We start from the raw sequence: 26,588 nt of genomic DNA, 5'->3' as shown, positions 1-26,588 counted from the left end.
CAAGCTAGTAAATTTAGAGAGGTGCTACTTTTCAGTAATGCTGTTTTTTCTAAGTCGACAAATCCTATTACGCTGAGGTGTCTCGGCTCCGTTCTGGCAATGTCAGAACTACCTCTCTGGTGCTTTTACCTTTCCTAAAGCCATACTGACTGTCATCTTTTCCGTTCTTGTGCTTGTCATTATTGTCAGCAACTTGGACGAGTGGTCTGATAAGTTTACTGCATGACAATCCTCACATGCTTTTGGGATTGTCTGGAAGGTATGCTTCGCAAGTCTGAGAGTATACCAAAACTTTAATGTTAAATATCTATGAATGCATCAAAGGATAGTCAGATACAGATATGGGGATTCGTGAGTCATGATTGAGCCACTCTGTTGATTCCTCTTCGTTGTAAACTGTGGAATGTGAAAATCATGTGCAATTTCATAGCACTCCATTAGGTTCAGGTAGTTGAGTTTTTTAGAAGTTGGTTGGAGCTGTACTTTACAGAAACCATTCCCCATACCTCAGCTACGTGGAGCTAAGTGACGTTTCAAGGCGCATCCTTAACGCTAGCTCCTATACGATTGAAAAACATCACTCTAAGAGTATATCAACAGTTCTAAGAAAAAGGTGACTGCCATAATTTAAATCATGTGGAGAATACGAGCCGCGTCTGATATACAGACTCGGAGAAGTTCAAACGTTCATCTTCATCTTGCTGCACTTCAGTATCCCACCTCCTCGCAGAGTGATACTTCTTGGCGATTCTCTCAAACCTCCGTCTGGTCTCCGTCACATCCGAATTGTAATCTGAGTATATACCTGCTTATAGCATACCTTACAATCTAGCATCTGGTTTAGGAATCTCTCTTGATGAAGCTGATATTTTGTCACGCCTGCAGGTCTTCCCCAAGTGTGCCGCCTCCTCTTGTGAATCATGTACAGTCTATTCACTATTACCAACTGTTATTTATTGCAGAACTCGTTAAGTCTTTCAACTCTCTCGTTCGAATCCCCCATGGTTACTATATTGTCATCTCCCTTTACATATTGAGTTTCGCATCCAGTGTCCTTACACACGCTCTCCACCCATTCATCATATGCTTGTGAAGTTGGAAAGTATAGCTAAAAGGAAGAGGAGGCGAGTGTTACAAACTTAACTGTTTAGCCCTGTTTGTTTGTTGCAGGATGGCGACTTCACGTGGGATAAGCAGAAGCAGGGTGAGCTCTTGGCTGCCTTTTACTACGGCTACGTTATTGGACACGTTCCTGGCGGCATGCTTGCCGATTACTTTGGAGGGAAGATTGTGTTCGCAGTCAGCGTCTTCGTTTCGTCTCTGCTCTCTGTTCTCTCTCCTGCTTCGGCGTGGGCTGATGACTACGTCCTCTTTGCCAACAGGGTCGCACAGGGACTGGTGCAGGTACTTTTTACATCGTCATGTGCTTTTATGAAAGCACCCTAGGCTACTCATGACATAACGAGCAGCAACAGGCATTTTCATAAAACTTCCTGGCAGATTAAAACTGTGTGCCGGACTGAGACTCGAACTCGGGACCTTTGCCTTTCGCGGGCAAGTGCTCTACCAACTGAGCTACCCAAGCACGATTCACGCCCCCTCCTCACAGCTTTACTTCTGCCAGTACTTCGTCTCCTACCTTCCAAACTTTACAGAAGCTCTCCTGCGAACCTTGCAGAACTAGCAGTTCTGAAAGAAAGGATATTGCGGAGACATAGCTTAGCCGCAGCCTGCGGAATTTTCCAGAATGAGATTTTCACTCTGCAGTGGACTGTGCACTGATGCGAAACTTCCTGTCAGTTCGAGTCTCGGACCGGCACAGTTTTAATCTACCAGGAAGTTTCATATCAGCGCACACACTGCTGCAGAGTGAAAATCTCATTCAGGCATTTTCATACACTAAACAACACCCTCCTTCCCCATGTGAAACCATGGGTTGGTTGCAAACACTTTCATTTCACATAAATTAATCGTAATGATCTGTTCCGTCTGCACAGCTAAAGCGTTGTAAGATTATTTTTCGTTACATTATATTCCTATGCTATAAGTAAGCGAAATACATTCTAAGACAGAAAAAACCTACCTGGGTTCCACGAAGGAATTATCCGGATGGGATGGAAATCAGTAGATGTGTTGTAAATGTACAAACAAATGATTTCAATTTCAGAAAAATTGGATGACTTATTCAAGAGAAAAAGCTTCGCAAGTCAATAACATGTGGCTTTACCTCTGGACGTTATACATGAAGTTATTCGCCTTCGCACTGACTGATACTGTGGGATATCGTGCCACTTTCTGTCCAACCGGTGCGTTAGAAAGTCAAAATTCCGAGCTCTTTGGAGAGCTCTGTCCATAATGCTCCAAACGTTCTCAGTTGGGGAGAGATTCAGCTACCTTGTTAGCCAAGGTAGGGCCTAGCGAGCACGAAGACAAGCTGCATTATCTTGCTGAAATATAAGCCCATGATGGTTTGCCATGGAGGGAAACAAAATGACCGTAGAATACCGTCGACGTTCCGCTGTGCTGTAAGAGTCTCGCGGATTACATCCAAACGGGTCCTGCTATGAAAAGGATTGGCACTCCAGACCATGCCACCTGACTGTCTCGCTGTATGGCGGACGACAGTCATGTTGGTATCCCAGCTCTTTCTCCTGAATAAATTATCAATGTTTCTGAAATTGTAATCATTAATTTTTCTGTGCCTGTACATCACATCTGCCGATTTCCATCCCATTCAGATAATTCCTTCTTCCTCAGACACTTTTTTCGGTCATAGAATGTAAATGTCTGGAGGGAAGTTAAAGAGGGCGAACCAGGAAATACGACACCTTGGCAGCATTGACAATGGAGGTTGCTCATTCTTTTTTAAGGTTATTTGTGTGACATGTATTGCGGCACATATGGACGTCCTGCACTAGAGGCGCGTTTCCGAGTGCTGTTGCGGTGGCGCGCTATGCAAGAGGTCACTAGCAGAACGTGTGAATAGACGCAAACACCTCTGTGACCTGTGTCAAGAGGCGAAGCAGAGCAGGCTGGAGTTCGTTGACGGTCACCAAGGAAACCAGGCCCTGAGGGAGCAAAGTGCTGTAGTTCCAATGGCGGTGTGCAAGCAGCATCAGTGGACTGCAACGCGAGATATCGTAGCAGATGTCGTGTTTCTTTCAGAGTCCAGATTGCAGATGGCAACTCATAGACAGGGAGGAAAGAGGGTGGAGAGCTTTCGCTTGGCAATTATTTACTGAGCTTGAAGTTCCGTATGTTCTAGGGTGTGTCTTAATTGTAGTTCGTGAGAACCAATAGTTGTCAGAGTTCTGACCGACCAAAATACAGTACTGCGGTTTCTGGCTGGATCGATGAAATCAGCCTGGTATTGTCAGTTGTTGTGAAGAAGTACAGCAGGGTCATGGGTAATTTCATAGTGCCATGCCTGTATTTAAGTGTAGTTATGTGACGTGGCCGTGGTGCTATATGAGTGTACACTTATTGTTTTGAATTGGAAAATATGGCGAGGCCATTGTGAGATCATTCTGTATTAGCGATAAGTCATGATGCCATTTACTTGTTTATCCATTGTTGTTGTAGATGTTGTAGTAAGTTGTGTATCAGTGTAGATTGTGTTGCTCTGTCTGTTGTCTGTCTGGGAACGGTGAAGGCGCAGGTAGTAGTGGACTGTAGATCATTCTAATGAGCCATTCTGCTTATTGCGGAAGAATATAGGAAGGAAACAGACGTAATCCGCTGAAATATAGACCCATATCACTATCTTCGATTTGCAGTAGGATTTTGCAACACATACTGTGTTCGAACATCGTAAGTTACTTCGAGGAAAACGATTTGTTGACAAACAGCCAACACAGATTCAGAAAATATCGCTCTTGTGAAACGAAAATAGCTCTTTAATCTCACGAAGTAATGAGTGCTATCGACAGGGGATGTCAAATTGATTCCATATTTTTACTTTTCTAGAAGACTTTTGATACCGTCCCACAGTAAGTGATTTCTTATGGAGTATCGCCTCAGTTGTGCGACTGGATTCGTGAGTGGTCACAGTCCGTAGCAACTGACGGATAGTCATCGAGTACAAAAGAAGTAATATATGGCGTTCCACAGGGAAGTGTTATAGGCCCTCTGATGTTCTGCTTAAGCGACTTAGAAGACAATTTCAGTACCACTCTTAGTTCTTCTTGTGAAATTTAAATCACCAACTTTCTCCTCCGGTTGCGAGAATATTTTGTTGGCACCCACATACGAGGGCAGTTCAATAAGTAATGCAACACATTTTTTTTCTCGGCCAATTTTGGTTGAAAAAACCGGAAATTTCTTGTGGAATATTTTCAAACATTCTCGCTTCGTCTCGTATAGTTTCATTGACTTCCGACATGTGGCAGCGCTGTACGGAGCTGTTAAAATGGCGTCCATAACGGATGTGCGTTGCAAACAACGGGCAGTGATCGAGTTTCTTTTGGCGGAAAACCAGGGCATCTCAGATATTCATAAGCGCTTGCAGAATGTCTACGGTGATCTGGCAGTGGACAAAAGCACGGTGAGTCGTTGGGCAAAGCGTGTGTCATCATCGCCGCAAGGTCAAGCAAGACTGTCTGATCTCCCGCGTGCGGGCCGGCCGTGCACAGCTGTGACTCCTGCAATGGCGGAGCGTGCGAACACACTCGTTCGAGATGATCGACGGATCACCATCAGACAACTCAGTGCTCAACTTGACATCTCTGTTGGTAGTGCTGTCACAATTGTTCACCAGTTTGGATATTCAAAGGTTTGTTCCCGCTGGGTCCCTCGTTGTCTAACCGAACACCATAAAGAGCAAAGGAGAACCATCTGTGCGGAATTGCTTGCTCGTCATATGGCTGAGGGTGACAATTTCTTGTCAAAGATTGTTACAGGCGATGAAACATGGGTTCATCACTTCGAACCTGAAACAAAACGGCAATCAATGGAGTGGCGCCACACCCACTCCCCCACCAAGAAAAAGTTTAAAGCCATACCCTCAGCCGGTAAAGTCATGGTTACAGTCTTCTGGGACGCTGAAGGGGTTAATCTGTTCGATGTCCTTCCCCATGGTCAAACGATCAACTCTGAAGTGTATTGTGCTACTCTTCAGAAATTGAAGAAACGACTTCAGCGTGTTCGTAGGCACAAAAATCTGAACGAACTTCTCCTTCTTCATGACAACGCAAGACCTCACACAAGTCTTCGCACCCGAGAGGAGCTCACAAAACTTCAGTGGACTGTTCTTCCTCATGCACCCTACAGCCCCGATCTCGCACCGTCGTATTTCCATATGTTTGGCCCAATGAAGGACGCAATCCGTGGGAGGCACTACGCAGATGATGAAGAAGTTATTGATGCAGTTCGACGTTGGCTCCGACATCGACCAGTGGAATGGTACCGTGCAGGCATACAGGCCCTCATTTCAAGGTGGCGTAAGGCCGTAGCATTGAATGGAGATTACGTTGAAAAATAGTGTTGTGTAGCTAAAAGATTGGGGAATAACCTGGTGTATTTCAATGCTGAATAAAACAACCCCTGTTTCAGAAAAAAAAAATGTGTTGCATTACTTATTGAACTGCCCTCGTACATAGGGCGAAATGATCATCATAATAAAACAAGAGAAATCAGAGCTCACACAGACAGATTTAAGTGTTCCTTTTTCCCGCTGCCGATCGAGAGTGAAAGTTAGAGAAATAGCTTGAAGGTGGTTCGATCAACCCGCTGCCAGCCACTTAATTGTGTATTGCACAGTAATGGCGTAGATGTAGATGTTGCTATTTTATTTTGGCTCTCTTTTGCAAAGTCATCTGCGGACAGAAGCAATATTGTATTTTGTATGTAATGTGTACCTGTATCTTTTGATAAATTTATACTTTACATCATTGTTGTCCGCTCAGATTATTTTATTACTGTCGGGCGAATAATTTTTTTTGTTACCCATTTGTTACCTGAGTTAATTATTGTAAGACGTTGAGCACAAGTGTTTCCTGTATTCACGCGTGCTATAGTATTGTAAATTGTTGTTTAAAAAAAAAGCAACTTGCACAATCTCCAGCCAAACTCCAAATCCTGCGCAACAATTTGGTTGCAAAGCGAAGTAATGTATTTTGCTGGCATGGTGCCTTAGTACAGTAATCTCTGGAAACTGTGTCTTTCACTCCTTTGTCATGTTTCAGCTGTGGTCGTTAGGGATATGGCAAGTGCCTTTTGGCTGCGTAAAGATGGGATGGCCTATGAGGCAGTCATTCGAGAGAGGCCCCCTGCGAGCACTGTGGCCCAGTCAACCCAACAGCTTCGCTAGGTAAAGGGGAAGGTCGCTACAGTTGGCACTAGGGGGCGGGGGGGGGGGGGGAGAGCACCTGAACATGACTAATGAAATAAATACGAGTGCTAGGTTGGCGCTGACTGAGGCAGAGTTGGTGCTGAAATTTTTCGTGTGCGAGGCTCCCTCTTGTTTTTACTTATGTAGATTACAGGTTATGTCTACGCATTATGTAAATAGGGTAAATTATTTAATATTTTTAACTAAACGGGCAGTAAGCGAGGACGTCATAGATAAACTGAAGGTAGGTAGATGTTATTACAAATGGTACGTTGTCAATTACAGCCTTGCAGAGCAGTAGAATGAATATGATACAGGGGAACGATATTTATCAGGCAGAGGAGCTAGAGGTACCAGAGAAACAGGAGGAGTTAACAGTTTGGTAGAATGTCACACCAACTAGTAGGTATAATGAACAACTGTGAGTTCTTTGTAGATTCGATACCGAGAATAGTGAAGTTTATATATAACTTGGTAGCCTTAAATGAGCAAAAACAGGAGTTGGGGGTTGATTGATATTGAAGTGCTGCCGGCCGTTGTGGCCGTGCGGCTCTAGGCGCTTCAGTCTGGAACCGCGTGACCGCTACGGTCGCAGGTTCGAATCCTGCATCGGACATGGATGTGTGTGATGTCCTTAGGTTAGTTAGGTTTAAGTAGTTCTAAGTCTAGGGGACTGATGACCTCAGATGTTAAGGATGTGTGTGATGTCCTTAGGTTAGTTAGGTTTAAGTAGTTCTAAGTCTAGGGGACTGATGACCTCAGATGTTAAGTCCAATAGTGCTGAGAGCCATTTTTTGTTGAAATGCTGCAAATGTTGTAATCACATACCATGGGCTGTTTAGTGCAAAGAGTAGCTGCTGATATTATTGGAAAGGAAATGGTGGCAAGCTTCCATGAAGAGTTGTGTAAGAGAATAATGCCATTTAGAGCCATAAGAAAATTAGTCGATTTCATTACGGGTGCGAACAGGGGATAAGGGAACAGTTCGACAACTACATGAATGGGGTAGGGACAGCCATTCATGCGTCTTGTCTTCTAGATACTGAGGCGGAAATCGTAGCTAATATAGTAGAAAGGATCAAACCTACAGGTCGGTAGTGCATAATGCTTGCCTCGCCCCGTCAAACGTTCAATGACTTAGAGAAATTAGCACGCAATATTGACGGTTTCAGACATGTCTTCCAAGGGATGTAGAAGAGAGGAAGTCGCTAAATATGGAGGGAATGTTCCAGGGAATTAAGAGACAAGGTCGGATGAGTGTTTCCTATGCGGCACTACAGGCCATTTTAGATGCGACTGCACACAAGGAAATAAATATTCTAACATGAACAGATTCCCAGGTTTACAGTTGGTGGTGTTAGTTCTGTCGTTGCACAGTGTGGTATTAGGGCGACGTTTTTCTTACAGTGAAATGTGACCACATTTATATCTTGTAAGATTAACAGTGAGCCATCGAGTGTCATTCTAGATACAGGTAGCTAAGTTATTATGTTAGGAGAAAGTTGCTGCCATACCCAATATGCAGCATACAGATCGCCAGGTTTAGTCAGGCTATGTCTTACGTTACTGATATTTCGAGTTCAGTGCATTTGCTAGGACAGATATATGAGGAACTGAGGATTCGTGATTTACGCGGAAAATGAAGTTGAGGGTGGCGGAAGAACTTTCCACAGACGTGATTTTGGGGTCAGATATCCTTAAGGTGATGGAAATTGTTCCTAATTTGGGTCCTGACTATTTCACCTTCCAATTCTGTGAGAATCTCCTTCTGCCAGCACTCTTACGTTTCTATAGTCACAATACAACAGAAGCGAGGTGAGGATGTCATAGTTCATGTGGAACACTTGCCCTTAGCGGGAGAAAATAGATAAATCAGTTGTGTGCGCAATTTAAGGATGTTCTGGTGAACAAGCTGGGGCTCACCAGTCTGATTAAATATCGAACTGAGTTGTCTGATATGATGCCATATCGTTTGCTGCTGTCCCTTTTGAATGAATTAAAATGGGCTAGTGGAGGAGATGTTAGAGCAAGGGATCATTCGTCAGTCTAACTCACTACATTCTGCACCTATGTTCTTAGTGTCAAAACTGTCAGGTAAACCCAGCATGATAGAACTAAATAAGAAGGTAGTTCCCTTACCCATAACACTGCTGGATTTGCAAATGTATTTTAGATCGTTCGCATGTGCCCAAATATAGACAATCTTAGATCTCAATTAGCTGTACAGTCAGATTATTTCAGCTGAGGGGTTAGGCATTTGCTAAGGACTGGTACCTTTTTGAAATTAATTGCTTGCCCTTCAGGCTCACAATGCATGTGGCAATGTTGTCTCCACTAGTGGATATAATATTTTCCAATATCAAGTTTAAATTTTTATATCATTATCTTCTCGATTTAGTGACTGAAGGAAGAGCTGTGAGGAGCATATTGAGTATATACAAGAAGTACTCACGTGCTTTAAGTTGGCAGTAGTATATCTATGGGGCATCTGAACGGCTTTGACCAAAACTGAACCTTGATGACATCATGTGGAGTCACTGGCCTTCTATAAATAACATCGTTATAATGACAGATGGCAATATTTTAAAAATGAGAAGAAATGTAAAAGTTAAGGAAAGTTCTACTAGGAAATTTAAAAATATTCGAAATGGTGGGTGACAAGAAATTTAAAAATCAAAATGAAACAGCCAGTGACAGCAAAGCATATTTTTTTGTCGAAGTCCGCCATGTTCAAAAATATTTTCGTTTTCAATTTTTGCACATATTAAAAAGTATCCAATTATACGAGTATTACAATGTTTCCAAAAGCTTTTTCTTGTTTTCACCTGAACTGGGCACTATGTTCAGAAGTATTCGATTGTTTGTCGTAAATTACATAAGTACACACACACACACACACACACACACACACACACACACACATACATACATTTCACATGTGCCAAATAATGTACCAACTCATCAGTAAACTTAGTCTGCTTCTTTGTAATGTATTACAGAGTTTATGGGAAGGAGAAAAGCTCAGATAATAATACTCTTGATGTAAAATTTGATATTAAAAGGTTAGCATTCCACAGAAAACTAGATGGACGCATTTACTTACAATCTGGCGATGACAAGAAGTATTCAAACTTTAAAATGTTGAATGTTTTTAACATTAAATGTTTCACATTTTTCTCACATACACAATACAAAAGTATTCTAGAGGCAAAGAAGATTACATTCTGAAGACAGTTAGATGCACGCTTGGTTGTCTGTGTGCTTTTACATACACCATTCAGGACAGCTTATTGCTTACTCAGTAGCAAGAATGCGGCATATTCGGAGCTTAAACTGTACAAAGTTCCTATATTCAATATTTTTGCATTTTCCACACATGTAAAATATAATCACATCTAATGTTTTTACATTTTGCCACACATGCATAATAAAATTAGTCATCATCGCGTTTCAGTTTCATTTTCACATATTCACAATAAAATCGACCACCAAAAACGGTTAGTGGCCCTGCTTTTGGTGTGGAAGGATCTGGATTCGATTCCTGATGCATCCTCAGATTGATCTGAGGTAGGGCTGTCTGGAATGGGATTCACTCAGCCTCACAATAAAACCAGTCACCATCATTTTTCAGATGGCTAATATATTCACCTTATCCAGAAGTATAAACCATTTATCATCTTGTGCAGGTAAAGGTAACTTGTGCTGTTTAGCTGTAGGAACTACACACTGCTTTGATTGAATTACATTCTGCACAGTTGCTTTAACTTCCAAATTCACATAGCCTGTAATCACCAGTACTGAAATCCTTCACAGAAGATTGTTTTACATCCCTTGCTCTTTGCTTTATGCGCCCTCACTCGACCTCAAGCGTATAGATTTCTACTGCCAGTTCTATGAACAAGCATAAGCAAATGGTTCAAATGGCTCTGAGCACTATGGGACTTAACTTCTGTGGTCATCAGTCCCCTAGAACTTAGAACTACTTAAACCTAACTAACCTAAGGACATCACACACATCCATGCCCGAGGCAGGATTCGAACCTGCGACCGTAGCAGTCGCGCGGGTCCGGACTGAGCGCCTAGAACCGCTAGACCACCGCGGCCGGCCTAGCATAAGCATTTAGTCAATATACAAACACGGAAAAAATCTTATAGAATCGATCAGTTATTCCGGCTTCATCCACACATTTCCATAGTACTTGCAATGGCGAGGGAAGCTTCAGCAGCCTTCTAAAACCAAGAGGCATAATGCTGAGATTTTAACTTGTGGTAGTAAAGGCCTGTCATCTGCTGATTATATTAACTTATGCTGTCACAGAGTGCTCCCATAGTGCTCAGAGCCATTTGTCACAGAGTGCAACCACAAGTCACTTCACTTCCATATGTCACCGTTATATCGCAAAATTTTAACAAATTCATCTATGCATCACTGTGTCACGTCAAAATTGTAACAAATTATCCTTTTATAGCAAAAATTGTGACAAGCAACATATTTTACAGCAGAATTGTAACAAATTGTTAACATGTTACAGCAAAAATGTAACCAAGTGTCAACATATTACAGCAAAATTGTAACAAATTTTCTCCATGGTACAGCAAAAATGTAACAAACAGACCCATGTTACAGCAAAACTATAATAAATATCCACACATTTTACAGCAAATCAGTAACAGATTGTCCTACATGTCACAGCAAAACTGTGACAAATATCGCATGTTACAGTGAAACTAACAAATTTTTCCATGTTACAACAAAGCTGAAACAAATTTACCAACCATCTTACACCAAAACTGTAACATTTTCCCCTCCATGTTACAGTGAAACTGAAACAAGTTACTGGGTATTATCAAATGACTTTTGTCACCTCAGTGTATTGTTGACACTGTGTAATTGCAATCTGTTGAGTGTGGTATCAGAGATGGTATTGCTCACTCTCACTGCACACTTAGAACTTCGACATACAGCTGAACACAATAGGTTCATAGCTTACTATAATGAAAGTATAGATATGTTTTATATTGTACACCTCAATGTAACAGTTTGTATAGCTTACCCATACAGTTATACCCACCAATCCCTGAATTTGCACTGATGTCTATTGACGGTTTTAATGTTGTGAACATATCTGATGATTCAGATATGGGCTACATTTTTACAAGAGAATGTTGAATATACAGAAAGTTTACATGAACTTGATTCTGATCTATTATGTACAGAGAAAATTTTATCATCACGTAGCTTCAACAAGCAGGCGTTCCCAAGAAGCTCATTTCTATATTAAACGATAAGAAAAATTATGTGATTCAATATAGAATTCAAAGCAGTGACTGAAAAGTAATATTATTCCAAGCTAAATTTACCAGTTATTGTAATTCTGTCGTGCTGCCTGGATGAAAATGTATGTCGGTATTAGTGCTGAGAAATGCATAACGCAAAGAACGGTTTCGAAAAAATTCTTCAGGCTCATAAATAATTGTATTTTTGGCAGAACTATGCAAAACGCGAGAAAAATGTGTGGTCTGAAGCTAGTAATGAGCTGGGATGGTAGATGTAGAGTTACTACTCTGACTGCAAAGCCGAATTCAAGTGGAGATTTGTTTTTAATAAAAATTGAATTAAGTGGGCTTAACACTGTTTGTGATAAAGCTGTAGCTCTAGGAATGGCTATTTTAGATATTTCCAAGACGCTACATGTAGCGTATCGTCCTGGTTATATTCTGAAAAACCTTGAGCCAAAAAATGTAAAAATGTGTTACACAGGTGGTTATAGCCTTATATAGTATGTAACGGTTTCAAATACTTACGACTGTATTAAAAGTGATGTGCATAGGTTGTTTGGCACTTTGGCTTATTCTGATATAACGTTTATAGCATTCCATGTGTCAATAAAATGAAAATGAGTTTATTGAAAGATGGATTGACAGAACAGATTATTGCTGACTTCATAGGACTGAGAGTAAAGATGAACATTCTCAGTACTTACACACAACATACAATGTGTAGAGTGAAAGTGTGAAACACTCTTTATCAAAAGACCTTAGCACTGATGACTGTGAGGGATGTATGTTAAATGATAATGGAGCATCCATTGTGCAGTATATAATTCGAAGTTACACTCAGTTTCGACCATAACACACTATAAATTCACAATTTTGCCAAAAGATGGTAAGAATTTCATACATCTGATTAAGTGAATGCATTTGCTTGAGGTCAGACAATCACATGAAAAATGATATGATAATGATAGATTTTATTGTGTATGAAAAATGTAAATTGCAGATTTATTGCAAATTATTTTTGTAAGTTTTACCTATATTTCGTCTTTGTAACTGACATGAATTTCTTTCTGATCTACTACATGTTGACTGAAATCGCAATTGCCAGGAGAATATGTTCTTGTTACCTTGAGTTCCAGTATGATGTATACTTTTTGATAAATCGAAAATTTATGTAACTTAAAATATTTACAAATATAAGTAAGCCAGAAAAACCCATTGTAATTTCACAGAAAGTGAATGTGTGAAAAAATGTAAAGGATTCAACAATTTAAACTCTGAATATGACGTGTCATAGTTAAAGTGTGTGCAATAGGCTCAGCTGAATGTTGTATGTAAAGATGTGTGTGAAAAATGTAAAAATATGAAAGTAAAATAATTATACTATTTCAACTCTGATTCTTCCATGTCATAGCTACAGTGTATGTTAATTTGCACACTCAACCTTAGTGTCATCTTTTTTTACAATAAATTTTATGTCTAGAGTATTTTTCTTGTCTAAGTTTCGTCCTTCTCATTCCCTCTGTAAAATATTACAGAGATGAAATTTGCAGATGATTAGACCAACAATATTGAATCTAAACAGAGCGGTGTAATCTACTGCTGATGAGGTGGTAAAGTATTTAACATAAATATTAGTGGAGCATTGAAGGGGAGACATGATCTTTACTGATGATGAGATAGTACATTGGAGTATGAGAACAGAGAAAGCTGAAATACACAGGTGGAATACAATGTCTTAGTATTTACGAAACTTCTTTGATAAATAATCTAGTACTTTTGAACATGCCATTTGGAGAAGCTTGTGGAATTAGTATAATTGGATACTTTTAAAAATGAGGCAAAAATAAAGAATTAAGGTAGTTTTGAAAATGGAAGATTTTGGCAAAAATATTCTGTGGTGCCATTTGCTATTTCATTTCAATAAAAAAATTTTCCACACTACCTTTGTTTTATAAATTTCTTACCATTCATCATCTAACACATTTCTAAATTTCCTGTCAGCAGTATCTCTGATTTTTAAGTTTCTCGCCATCCACCATCTTTGATTTTTATATTTTCCGGCATCTGACCTCTTGGAATTTTAAATTTTCGGAAATCCTCCATGTTGATGACTTGATGTCTTCACGGTCAATGTCAGTGAAAATGTTCCAGAAGCTCCATAGAAGTACCACTTGTTGCAGTTTTGTTTTGGCGTCCTCTTGTAAAGCCAGTTGTGTGCAGAAGTGATGAATTTTTACAGGTGTTTGTAGAATGTGTACCTGCATGTTATGATAAGGTTTTGTTGTATATTGTTGTTGCCCACTGTGGAGATCAGATTATTTAATTCCCATGGAGCGAATAATTGTTTGGTTTTTAGTTATGTTATTAGTTAACTGAAGTAAATTACTGCAAGAAGTTAAGCGCAAGTGTTTGCTTTATTCATGTCTGCTCTGGTACTGTAAATTGTGGCTCAACAAAAAAATACTGATTAAAAGTCCACAACTGCACACCTTCAGCAAAACCTAATTCCCGTCCAAATGCGACGCCGTAATTTTTAGTTACTTCTGTAAGCTACAATTTGTTTTATTTTTTCTCTAAATTGTAATTTGAAGTACATGCATTGGTGTGCACAGTAAGTTTCAGAAGTGATGTTCCGTAAGCGACCTTACATAAAGCAACAGAGAGTTCAGTTACAGCTGGGAATCAGTGACGTATAATCTAGAATTAGAATTATGACTTACAAGTGAAGTTAATAGTTTCTCTCTGTTCTAGGGTGGAATAATACCAACCATACAAACTCTTATCTGCAGGTGGGCGCCAGACCACGAAAGAAGCAAGTTCTCTATAATTTTTCTAGGTAAGCTGCGAAATTTGTAAGCCTTGTGACTTAGTTGCTCTAAATGGTATCGACTCTTCTGTTCCGTAATGACAACACTGTCGGTAGCACCGATAATTATACTGAACTCGTTGTCCTATTGTTACTTTAATGATACTGATTAAACATTATAGCGCTACGCACTAAATTTGCTCAGTTTTTCTTCCGGTCATTATTTTACAGACAACGTTTTCGTGTAGTCGCTGCAATTGTGTATTACATTTGCTTGTCAGAACCATAAATTAATTAGATCTGCATTAAGCTTATATACTTACAGCCTCCACTTTTAAGGAGAGGGTTTTCCTTTGCAGTGGAGAAATAAACTTTGCATAGTAACTTAGACTTCCTTAGTATTTTTTATGTATATAGAACTCACGGCAGTTAGTCAAATAGCATGAAATTTTCAGTTTCCTTTGCCCTTAGCCCTTGGTCAAAACAAACAGATAACGTAAGAGTTACGCCTCGAAAAACCACAGAAGCGTATGTATAGATGGCATTAATTGTATTTGATTGTAGACATACGGCGGAACTGCAAACAGCTGGTGTAAGTATGGTTTGTTGAAATATGTTCCGAGATCGTGTACATACATTGACGATCATGCTATGCGTAACTGTTCATGACTTGTGAGATCTGATTTTTAATTCTTACGCATTTGAGAATGGGGAATGCACGAAACCAGCTAGTAGTGCTTAAAAAAGTACCATTTTGAAATAACTGCCTGGTGGAGATGATATTCTTCAAAAGAACGTTTAGGCTCGTAAGGCTGTGGTTATATGAAACACTTTTTCAAATTCTTGTTACACCATCCAGATATCGCATTGTAGGCGAGTTTTTAGCAAAGATGACAGTTCATAGTTGCGGTTTCGATTTACACCACATTTTTCACGGCGCCACAATAAGTAACAAGTGTTTAGAACATTTGTGTACATCTGCGCTGCTTTCTGACACACGATTAGGAAGGACCAGTTAATGTTTGCCCCAAGTTGATGTGATGCTTTAGTTGGCTTAATGCTATCTTACTATACTTTTATAGTGATACAGTTTTTAACGTCTGTTTTGGGAAGCTTATTTATATGGTGATGGATTTGTCATACAGCCCATGTTGAGAAGCTAATTTACGTTAAATACAATTTTTGTGATTCATAAATGTAATACATTACTAAATTTACAATCATTGAAAATAACCATATAATTTTAGTAGATGAATGAATTTCTCCTTCCATGAAGTGTTTGCACCCAAACAGTTGACATTTTACACCACACACAAATTCTAAGACTAGAAACACAATTATGTATAATCTATTAATAGTTATCTCGGGGTGTCTTTCCTAGGTCTTAGTTATAATTTTGAGACAAATGGAGCGTTGATAGAGAGACCTTTACTTGGCTATGTTAGACAAATTCATTGTTAGGAAGTTCATAGTCAATGTTCTGGTACTGAGTGATTTGTGGCTTTCATACTGTGTACATGGGCAACACCATACGTTAGAGTGGCCAATGTTTGTCGGAAGGCTAAATACAGCTTAGTGGACCTCAGGAGTCTTTTAGCGGTGACCGTATTATCGTTTTCTTGCACTCACTACCTGAATTTTGGGCGACCTTGCAACATAAATGCCTCACATCAAATGTAGCAGCAGAAGTCTTCGCCACCCCCCCTCCCTACCCCTCTCCTCTCGCATTCTGAAAAATTCGTCACTGGTGTATCCTTATCCTTATTTGGTCAGACTGAATTCTTTCCCCCACCAATCAAGTTACTTCAGTAACGTTCATTGTTCTTGATCAACGCCTTCTTTTTCCTACACTTCAGTACATACACAGATTGTTAACGGTCACTTCTCATAACACAGTCCACAGATCGGGCGAAATTCAGAGTCTCTCCTCTATCCAAAATAATATGGAAAACTTCGGTATACTGCTTTCTCTTGAGGAAACTGCTGCTAGTTCTACGACTCTCTGTGTATTGTTAGCTTTGGCATCCCATTGCCTACCGTGATGAATCTTGAAAAAGCTCCAGTCTCGTAAATCTTGGTTCTTGCCTTTCTTCTCTCTTCTAAACCTTCCCATCTGGCTATACCCCTTCTGCTTCGATTGTCACTACCAGAATTCTTCTCGAAGATTTTGATGGGCTAATGTAACAACGTTGTAGCAATCTTTTTCTTGAAAGTTCTACGTTCTACTCGCTTGCGTACGTTACTACTGCTTCCGCTATTTCCATCTCAACGAAGGCTGTGTAATCTTCCTGGACACAAAAATTATCACCAGTTAATTCTGTAACTAAGTCCGTCTGACCATTCGCTTCTGAGTCTCGACCAAGGCTCTCTATGTTTCAAAACTTAGCGTTCTCTTCTTCACATTACTCCAACCATTCAATTCGCCATGCAAAACACTTCTTCTTAGGAAATATGGCAGATTTTTATGCTAATACAGTGTAATCTCGACACAGGACTAACGTACACCTTAACACTTCTGAGTGCAGACTTCGACTACTTCATTTCAGTTGTTACCACCGCATTAATAAAATTTATAACAGAGTAAATTTTCCCTACTGGACCAAAGCGTCAGAGTACACAAAAGTTACATACAATTACATTCAAAGGAAAATAACAAATTCGTACAACTCATTGCATCACAATACACTTATATTAAGACACGAAATAAATAAAAGAAATTAAAATGAATGGCTAATTAGAAAATTTATTACGCACTTCAGCTAAACATTGGACTAATGTAAAGCTGCTTGATTATAAAACAAGCGCTGCCTTTCGTGCCCTTGGACTCATACAAATGCAGTCTGCTTTCTATACAAGTTGTAAATAACTTTCAGCTCCTTATATTTCATTCCTGTTGCCATCAGAGCTCCAATGAGAGTATTCGTGTCAATAGTGTCAAAAGCTTTCTCTAAATCTACAAGTGCTATAAACATAGGTTTGCCTTTCTTTAACGTGTTTTCTATCGCAGACGTAGGGTCCGTATATGCCTCTCGTGTTCCTACGTTTCCCCGGAATGCAAACTGATCATACCCAAGGTCGACTTCAACCACTTTTTTTCATTCTTCTGTAATATTTTGCAGCCATACCTTATTATATTGATAGTTCTGTAATATTCATACCTGTAAGTTCCTACCTTTTATAGTACTGGAATTACTACTTTCTTGTTGAAGTCTGTGGGAATTTTGCGTGTGTCATATTCTTGCACATCGGGTGGAACAGTTTTCTCAAGGCTAGCTCTCCCAAGAATCTCATTAATTCTGAGGAGTACTGTCTAATCCAAGGGTCTTATTTGGACGTGACTGTCAGTGCTCGGTCAAATTCTTCTCAAAGTATCTTATCTCCCAACTCATCTTCATTTACTTCCTCTTTCCTTTCTATGATGTCGCCTTTATTTTCCATATAGCCGTTCAATATATTCCTTCCACCTATCAGCTTTCCCTTCTTTGCTTAACACTGCCTTGTCATCTCACCCTCTGATACTCATCCAGCTGCGTCTTTTTTTCTCCGAATGTCCCTTTAATTTTCCTGCTGGTGGCATCTATCTTTCCTCTAGTGATGGATGCTTCTACCATTCTTCCATATCTAGTCTAGCAATTACGGTTTTTCGATTTTGCGCTTCCCGCCAGTCTCAGTTTTTGGACGTCTGTATTCCATTTTGATTGCTTCATTTGCTGTACTTTTATACTTTATCCTTTAGTCATTTAGATCCCATAATTCGTCGCGTTAACCTAGTATTTCCTTTGGTCTCTGTATTTTTGCCTGTTTGAACCTCTGCTGCCTTGAGCTCACCTCTCAAAGCCACCTACTTGTTTTCTATTGTATCTCTTATTACTTATTTGTCTTCCATTGTATTCCTTACCCCTCATTCAGTCAGTCGGTGCCTAATTATCCCTTTGAAACGCTCAGCAACCTCTGGTTCTTTTAACTCATCTAAGCCTCATTTCCTTAATTTTCTACCATCCCGCAATACTTTCAGTTTTAATCTGCAGATAATACAAAATAAATTGTTAGGGGTGTCCTCATATACCTTTGCAAAAGTTCTGCAGTTTAAAATCTGGTCTCGAAATCTCTATCTTACCATTATGCGATCTACTGGAAACTTTCTTGTTCGTCCACGTCTTTTCCACGTACACAACGTCCTCTCACTATTTCTACATCAAGCACTGACGAAGATTAAATTATGCGCTGTGCAAAATTATCCCAGGTGGCGTCCTCTTTCATCACTTTCTTCCAGTCCATGTTCTCATAATATTTTTCTTTCTCTTCCTTTTCTTGTTAATGAATTCCAGCCCCCCAACACAGTTCAGTATCCCTCTCCCTTAACTATCTAAATAATTACTTCGATCTCTTCGTATGTTCTTTCAGTCTCTTCATCCTCTGTGGTAGGAGTTGACTTCGTGTCTATCTTGGCTAGGAAAATGCATTCATTATGCTGTTCTTAGTAGTTTACCCGCTTTCCTATTTTCTTTATTACTGTAAAACCTACTACTGCATTAACCTGATCTGGCTTTGTATTTATAACCATGTACTCAACCTACCAGAAGTTCTGCTCATCCTGCCATCGAACCTCCCTAATTTTCACTATATCCAAATTCAGCCTATCCATTTCTCTTTTCAAATTCTGTAGCCTACCTAAGTGATTAAGGGATCTGACATTCCACACTCTGACCCATAGAGTGCCAGTTATGTTGTTCCTGATGACATCCTCCTCAGTAGTCCAAGCTCAGAGATTCAAATGGGGGTTATTTTACCTCCGGTACATTTTACCCAAGAGGATTCCACAATCATTTAACTTTAGTAGAACTTTATGCCCTCGGGAAAAATGACAGCTGTAGTTTCCCCTTGCTTTCACCCATTTGCTACAGCGTATCAAGGCGTAACTGGTGTTAGAAGGCCATCTCAGTCAACCATCCAGACCTTTGCCTCTATAGCTACTGAAAAGGTTACTTGCCCTCTTCAGGAATGATATGTTAGTCCAGCCCCTCCATAGATAATCCTCCGTTGTAGTTACACCTCCGTACACGTACCTGTATCGTTGAGGCACCAAAGTCACCCTACCTCTACGAGATTCGTGGTTCATGGGAGACTAATTCTACAAAAAAACTCTATGAAAGACTTTTCGTAATTGCAGTCATGTCAGACGCGTTTCATAGAATACCGAAGAAAAAAGGATGTTTGGAATATGACATATTGGCCACTAGAATCGAGTGTATACATTGCAGTACACTCTGTGAGCATAATAGCGATACATGAATGCTCGATTTTCTCCTGCACGAGATTGTAATTAAAAGCATGCTAGGTTTACTTGATCTTCCTGCAGGGCAATACGTCGGTACGGTGTTATCAATGGCAGCAACAGGCGCTCTATGCGCGACGTCGCTACGATGGCCTCTGACCTTCTACGTGTTTGGCGGCGTCGGACTGCTATGGTGTCTGCCGTGGTGGCTGCTGGCTTCCGATTCGCCAGCACAGCACAAGAACATCGACCCGGATGAGCGTCGATACATCGAGGCCACTATACAATCGAGTGCCAAGGTACAGTTCCCTCTTTTTTTTTTTTTTTTTTTTTTTGTATTTCATCAGCCGCCCGAGTGGTTGCACGCCTCCCATCCTGACTTCCTCTCCCGTGTCAACCTCTTCATCTCAGGATAGCACTTACACCAAACATTCTCAATTATTTGATGGATATGTTCCAATTTCGGTCGTCCCCTACAAGGTTTGGCCTTTACGGCTGCTTCTATCAGAACGAAAATTATTCCCTGATGACTTAACACATGTCCAATTATCCTGTACCTTCTTCTCCTCGATGTTTTCTATACATTCCTTGCCTCTGTGACGCTGCCGACAACCTTACCATTTCTGAACAGTCCACATAGTTTTCAGCATCCTGTAGCATTACAACTCAAACGCTTTTATTGTTCACGGTTTTCCCAAGTCCATGTTATGCTCCAAACGTCATTCTCAAAATTTCTTCCCCAAATTAAAGACTATGTTTGATCTAGCATTTCTTTCTTTCTTTATCGGCGTTTGGCCATCGACAAACAGCTGTTCATCACATTTACATAGTACTCTATCATTACTAATGGTTATTTTACGCTGCACTTCGTTAACTGGTATATAAAAAGAAATTAGGGTATGAATAAATGATTGATACCTGACACCACTAGAAACTACTTACAAAGTAATTATACGTTAACAATACAGAAACACATATTGTAGCATCATACAAAATATCATGTACACAGTATATCTAGATATTTGAGTCACACATATTTAACTGGCTGAACATTACATTTAATAACAGTTCACACTTTTGAATCGACAGCAACACTACAGCCGGTGTCGGAAGGGGAGCCTTTGCTTTAACCAATGCTCGGTTAAAAGATTTTTTCTGTGTCTTGCATCTGGTGTACGAGAATCGTAGATGGTACACGTCTCCTTCTTCACTGCATAAACCACATAATGGAGATTCCTTCAGTCCTATTCGTAACAGGTGGGATGGAAATTTGACACAATTTAAGAGCATGCGCAAAATGATTGTTATGAATCGTTTGCTTCTATTCTACTCGGTAATCCTTGGAGACAATGCTCCTTCAGGTTACAGCTGGCCATAACGAATTCATTTTGAAATATTGGGCGAATCTGATTGGGTCTGCCAGTTGTTTCTCTCTTTTCGTTGATTAAGCTTGGTAAGGAAGACCATCGTCTAAGAGTTCGCCTAAGTTCAGTGCTCGCTTCGCTAAGATGTCTACTATTTCACTATGAAAGATGTCACTGTTTCCAAGAATGCAAAATAAATTTGCTACTAGTCTTGCTTGCCTACTTGTAGCGACTTGTTTGATAATGTCTATAATTATGGGCGACACACTTTTATTCCAGTTTGGTTATTTGAGGTACTTCAGCATGATTTGGGAAACAGGCAACAACGCCATATTGCTCCTTGCGTAAGATCTACCATATTTTTCTGCTTCCCTAATTGAGATTGTTGCCTGCTTAGGTGGGGAATATGGGTCTTGATAATTTTCTGCAAGGTTGTGTATTGCACATCCTAATTTTCGCCCTAGATCCATCCTTGTAAATCACCTTCTAATTCAGGAAGGTGATATTGAGCAAAACGTTGATTTCATTCTTCGGAGCCGGAGGCCCACTCGTGTACCTTATATTACTGCACAACACAAAGTTTTACATCTCGCCTGGGCCCGTCAAACCGGACATTGGACTGTTGATGACTGGAGACATGTTGCCCGCTCTGACGAGTCTCATTTCAAATTGTATCGAGCGGATGGGAGTGTACGGATATGGAGACAGCCTCATGAATCCATGGACCCTGCACGTCAGCAGGGAACTGATCAAGCCGGTGGAGGCTCTGTAATGGCGTGGAGCGTGTGCAGTTGGATTGATATGGGACTCCTGATAGGTTTAGATACGGCTCTGACAGGTGACACGTACGTAAACATCCTATCTGATCACTTGGGTCCATTCATGTCCATTGTCCTAGGGGAATTCCAGCAGGAGAATGCGGCACCCCACACGTCCAGAATTGCTACAGAGTGGCTGCAGGAACACTCTTCTTAGTTAAAACAATTCCGCTGGCCACCAAACTCCCCACACATGAACATTATTGAGCATACGTGGGACGCCTTGCAACGTGCTGTTCAGAAGAGATCTTAACCCCCTGGTACTCTTACGGATTTACGGACAGCCCTGCAGGTTTCATGATGTTAATTCGATCCAGCACTACTTCAGACATTAGTCGAGTCCACGGCACGTCATGTTGTGGCACTTCTGCGTGCTTACGGGGGCCCTGCTCGATGTTAGGCAAGTGTACCAGTTTCTTTGGCTCTTCAGTGATTTAATTCCTACGTGTGTTATATCTTGTGTTTATGTCTTTCCTGAACACTTTTGTACCCCGTCTCTCATCGATCAACTGAAATTCTTCTGTTGGTTCAAATGGCTCTAAACACTATGCACTATGGGACTTAACATCTGAGGTCATCAGTTCCCTAGACTTAGAACTACTTAAATCTAACTAACCTAAGGACATCACACACATCCATGCCCGAGGCAGGATTCGAACCTGCGACCATAGCAGCAGCGCGGTTCCGGACTGAAGCGCCTAGAACCGCTCGGCCATAGAGGCCGGCAATTATTCGGTTAGCCAAGGTGTCTTGCCAGTTCCCTGCCTCATATCTACTGTTGTTTGTTCAACTTCTGTGACTGTCCTGTTTAATTATGCCCATTCTTCTTCAACTGCGTATTGTTGTTTCATTATCCCAGTATCGACCACCTTAAGGAACCTCAGACGCATATCTTCATTCTTCAGTAGTTCAGTACCTCTTTTCGCACTGATTCTTTGGGACGATTCTGTTAAACCTCAGGCTACTCTTCATCATGTTTAAATTTTGATCCGAGTTTATATCTTGTCTGAGTATACTTTACGATATCTGATTTCAGAATGTTTGTCTGACCGTGAGGTAATCCAGCTGGAATATTTCCATGTCCTTTGGCCTTTTCCAACTAAGTGAAAATTACAAAGAAAAGTCCACTCCCCGTAACATCATGTGGAATACTAAGAAAAAAGTCTCGCAATGGAAACTAATGAACATAGGAAGTTAAACAGGGGTGGACCAAATAAACTTGGAATATGAGTAAACCATCTCAGACAGATGTAATGAGAAAATGAATTAAAAATATACACGATAATCCCTTAGCACAGGAGGGTGCGATTGGAAAGGAAATGTTATTATTAGCTATGTTCACATAACCCCCCCCCCCCTCCCGATGAATGCGGAGTTGGTAAACAGAGTAAGGGAAAGACCCAGAAAAGTACATATAAGCACCAGATCCCTCGCCTAACTCCGTGTTCTATTAGCTAACTGCATGAATTCATTTAGAAAAACAAGACCAGCTCGAATCAAAGGACTTTGCGGTTTCCTTGTCACAAAGCATAGACATGCAGTTCATCCATACCATGGTTCGAAAAACACGATGGCGTCTCTTCCTCTGACAGTCCAAGATGAAGTTCCCCTCTAGAGATCCAGGATGAAATTTGTACGAATAGCTGCTCTCCTTCTCAAAATGAGGCTGGTTCTGCCAGCACCAGATTCTTGTTAGCCAGTCGCTGTGGACCTTCCAAGTACCAACCAATGATAAATTTATGACAATAGCAACAATCTCCCTCCTCGTAAATAATCGGCTGTGATTAACTAGTGATTCACATTTCCCTTTCAGAATGGGACAGAAAGCAGAAATTCTGCGAGTCTTCATCCCCACTACGAGAATACTTTTTGTGAACCAATCCGGAAACGAACTCCCCTAAAAAATTCAATCAAATTCAATAATCGATTACTACTGCTGTCCTTTGCGTCCAACAGTTACTTAATCACCCTGAATGTGTCGTGTTTTCCCATCCACCTACAGATCTTTATCTTTTTGGAAAGCATTCTTTACGCTGCTTCTGAAAATGGAACTTTATAACTTTCCGGAAGCCGCCTCCAGCACTCTGTAAGGCACTTACCGAAACGTGAGGCCCGTCCCTGGCACCACTTGTTCGTTCAGTGTGTACCTGCCCCAGGACTCTACTTTTCAGCGAGGATCTGTTTCGCGACTCACCTACAGTTCTCAGGCCCTCGCAGTCAGCCGCCAGTCACAGTTTTCAGAGAAACATTACACATATATTTGACTATAAAGAAATGAAATGGAAAAATACTTATTATATTGGCGATAACTGGCGTTAGTTTCAGCTACGTCCACATTTTCATGCATCACTAGTAATTTGCGTTGATTTGGCAATTCTAACACGAATACTGGGTTATTACTTAGGTTATTGAGCAGTTTTAGGAAAAATCTATTCCGTAAAATTACTACTGAGCCGATATTTTCCTATATCTGTCTCCTATTCCTCTCCCTACCACAGTACGCCAGTCGCTCATGATTATTAAATTTTTGTCTCTCTTTATACGCTGAATTAGCCGTTCAGTGTCCTCATATGTTTTCTCTAGCTCTTCATTTTCTGCTTGTGGCGTCGGCATGTATATCCGAACTATTGGTATTGGCAGTTATTTGCTGCCGATTCTGATGAGAATAAGCCTAAAACTGAAATGTTCACAATAACTCATTCTCTGCGCCACCATCCTATTCATAACGCATCCTACTCATGTTATACCGTTTTCTGTTGCTGCTGAGATTATGCTACATTCGTCTGACCAAAAATTCTGACCATTTTTTCGTTTCACTTTATTGACCACACTGTATGTAGGTTGAACCCTTGCATTTCCATTTGCAGATTTTGTAACTTCCCTTCCACGTCGAAACTTCTAACATTCCACTCTCTGTCTCGTTGTATGTTACTCTTTCGTTGGTTGTTTATTCTTTTTCTCTCCATTTGCAGTCCTCTCCAGGAAATTCGGATGGAGTACTAATCCAGAATCGTTTACCAAAGGAGAGATCATCAATTACACGCCACATGTCCAGTGAATACACATGAAGTACCTTTATCGCAGTGATTTCCACTGTCTTCTTCATCCTCATGCCGTTGTTCTGTTAAGGCAGTTTCCCACCCCAAGGTCTAGAAGGTTCCATGAACCTTTGTTCTTTTATCCACTGTCTTTGACAAGGCCATTGATAGAACAAGGGTGATTCCTTCAAAATTAAACAGTGCTGGGATCCAACTCGTTACCCGTGTCGGTTTGACTAGTAGTTAATGAAACTATCCCTAGACCACAGTGACGAGGAGTAAACTCCCCTCCTTTGGTAGCGTCGGCAGTTCGTGTCTCGGCACTGAAGCCTTCATAACATCGTTGCTAGAATGCAACTGTTATCGCGTTTTAGTGTATCTGAAAATGATTTAAAAATGTGTTTATTTTGTAAGACGATTCTGGCTTCGCTCATTGGTACTAATTTGGGATCCTGTTCCATTCAGTAGTATCGTTGACTGTCTTTGGACTTCAGTGCCATCAACTTAGCGTCAATTTTACAGAATTATCACCGTGAAAAATCGACAAGGAATGCAAAGTTCCACAGGCTATACCTCCGGCCGTATAGCTGGTGAATCTAACTAAACAACAACTAAAACATTGTATCGGCAAAGCTGGTGGTACAGTACACAAATAATAAAAAAGAAAACTTTAATCAAAACACATTTTTCCTTTTAGTAGTATACTGTTTTATTTGTTGCCTGCGTACCAAAGTGATAGTTTGATTCCTTTCGCGCTGCATATGTGATTTTAACTGCTTTATAATGATGATCATTAGGTGATTACTGGACACTTAATTCCACAATATCACTGCCTTGCACCAGTTCAAGGAGACAGGGTCATAATTTCTCTCTTGATTATCATTTCACTGCTCGTTTGGTTTAGCAAGCTGTTCGTGCAGTAGTGCTTGAGCAATGTATTATAGTCAGGAGGAGTAACGTGTGCACTATGTTTCTGATGTTGCAGCAAAAGCTGCCCGTGCCCTGGAGAAGCTTGCTGTCGACGCCAGCTATCTGGGCGCTGGTCGCGTACTTCGTAACTTACGACTGTACCTTCTACCTGTTTCTCTCTTCGCTGCCGCTCTATATCGCCGACATCTTGCACTTTGATGTGGAAAGTGTAAGTATAGGAAACTTCTACCAATGTTCTTAGCGTAAACACACTCTCAGTGACACATACGCTGAGGTGACAATAGTCGTGGGGTAGCGATATGGCCATACACAGATGTGTAGTGAGGACACTAGGTATAAAAAGGCAGTGATTGCGGAAATTACGTATTCCGAAATCCACAATGTCAAGAGAGCGGTGAGAATACCAAATTTCAGGCAGTGCCTCTCATCGCAGACAACGCTGTGGTCCATGGCCTTCACTTAACGACCGAGAGCTATGGTGTTTGCTTAGAGTTGTCAGTGTTAACAGACAAGCCACACTGCTTGAAATAACCGTAGAAATCAATGTGAGACCTAGGGTGAACGTATGCATTGGGACAGTGGGGTAAAATGTAAATGTCGTGTGACTAGGGAATCCTATCGGGTAGACCGTTCGCCGGGTACAAGTCTTTCGATTTGACGCCACTTCGGCGACTTGCGATTCGATGGGGATGAAATGATAATGATTAGGACAACACAACACCTCCGGCCCAGCCAGGAATCGAACCTGG

General features: G+C 40.7%; 1 protein-coding gene across 1 annotated transcript in view; it reads left to right on the top strand.

The window, feature by feature from the left end:
- LOC126252750 (sialin-like) overlaps positions 1 to 26,588 on the top strand; it is an 82,011-nt gene that overhangs the window by 28,714 nt on the left and 26,709 nt on the right. Inside the window, exons 3-6 of the mRNA XM_049953656.1 lie at positions 1,171 to 1,404; positions 14,360 to 14,444; positions 19,774 to 19,988; positions 25,895 to 26,047. Coding sequence (XP_049809613.1) covers positions 1,171 to 1,404; positions 14,360 to 14,444; positions 19,774 to 19,988; positions 25,895 to 26,047 — 687 coding nt within the window. The remainder of the gene's footprint in view (positions 1 to 1,170; positions 1,405 to 14,359; positions 14,445 to 19,773; positions 19,989 to 25,894; positions 26,048 to 26,588) is intronic.

This window comes from Schistocerca nitens, chromosome 4, assembly GCF_023898315.1.
Source record: "Schistocerca nitens isolate TAMUIC-IGC-003100 chromosome 4, iqSchNite1.1, whole genome shotgun sequence".
NCBI lineage: Eukaryota > Metazoa > Arthropoda > Insecta > Orthoptera > Acrididae > Schistocerca > Schistocerca nitens.
Note: the sequence above shows the minus strand (reverse complement) of the source record. Positions and strands in the feature narration are given on the sequence as shown.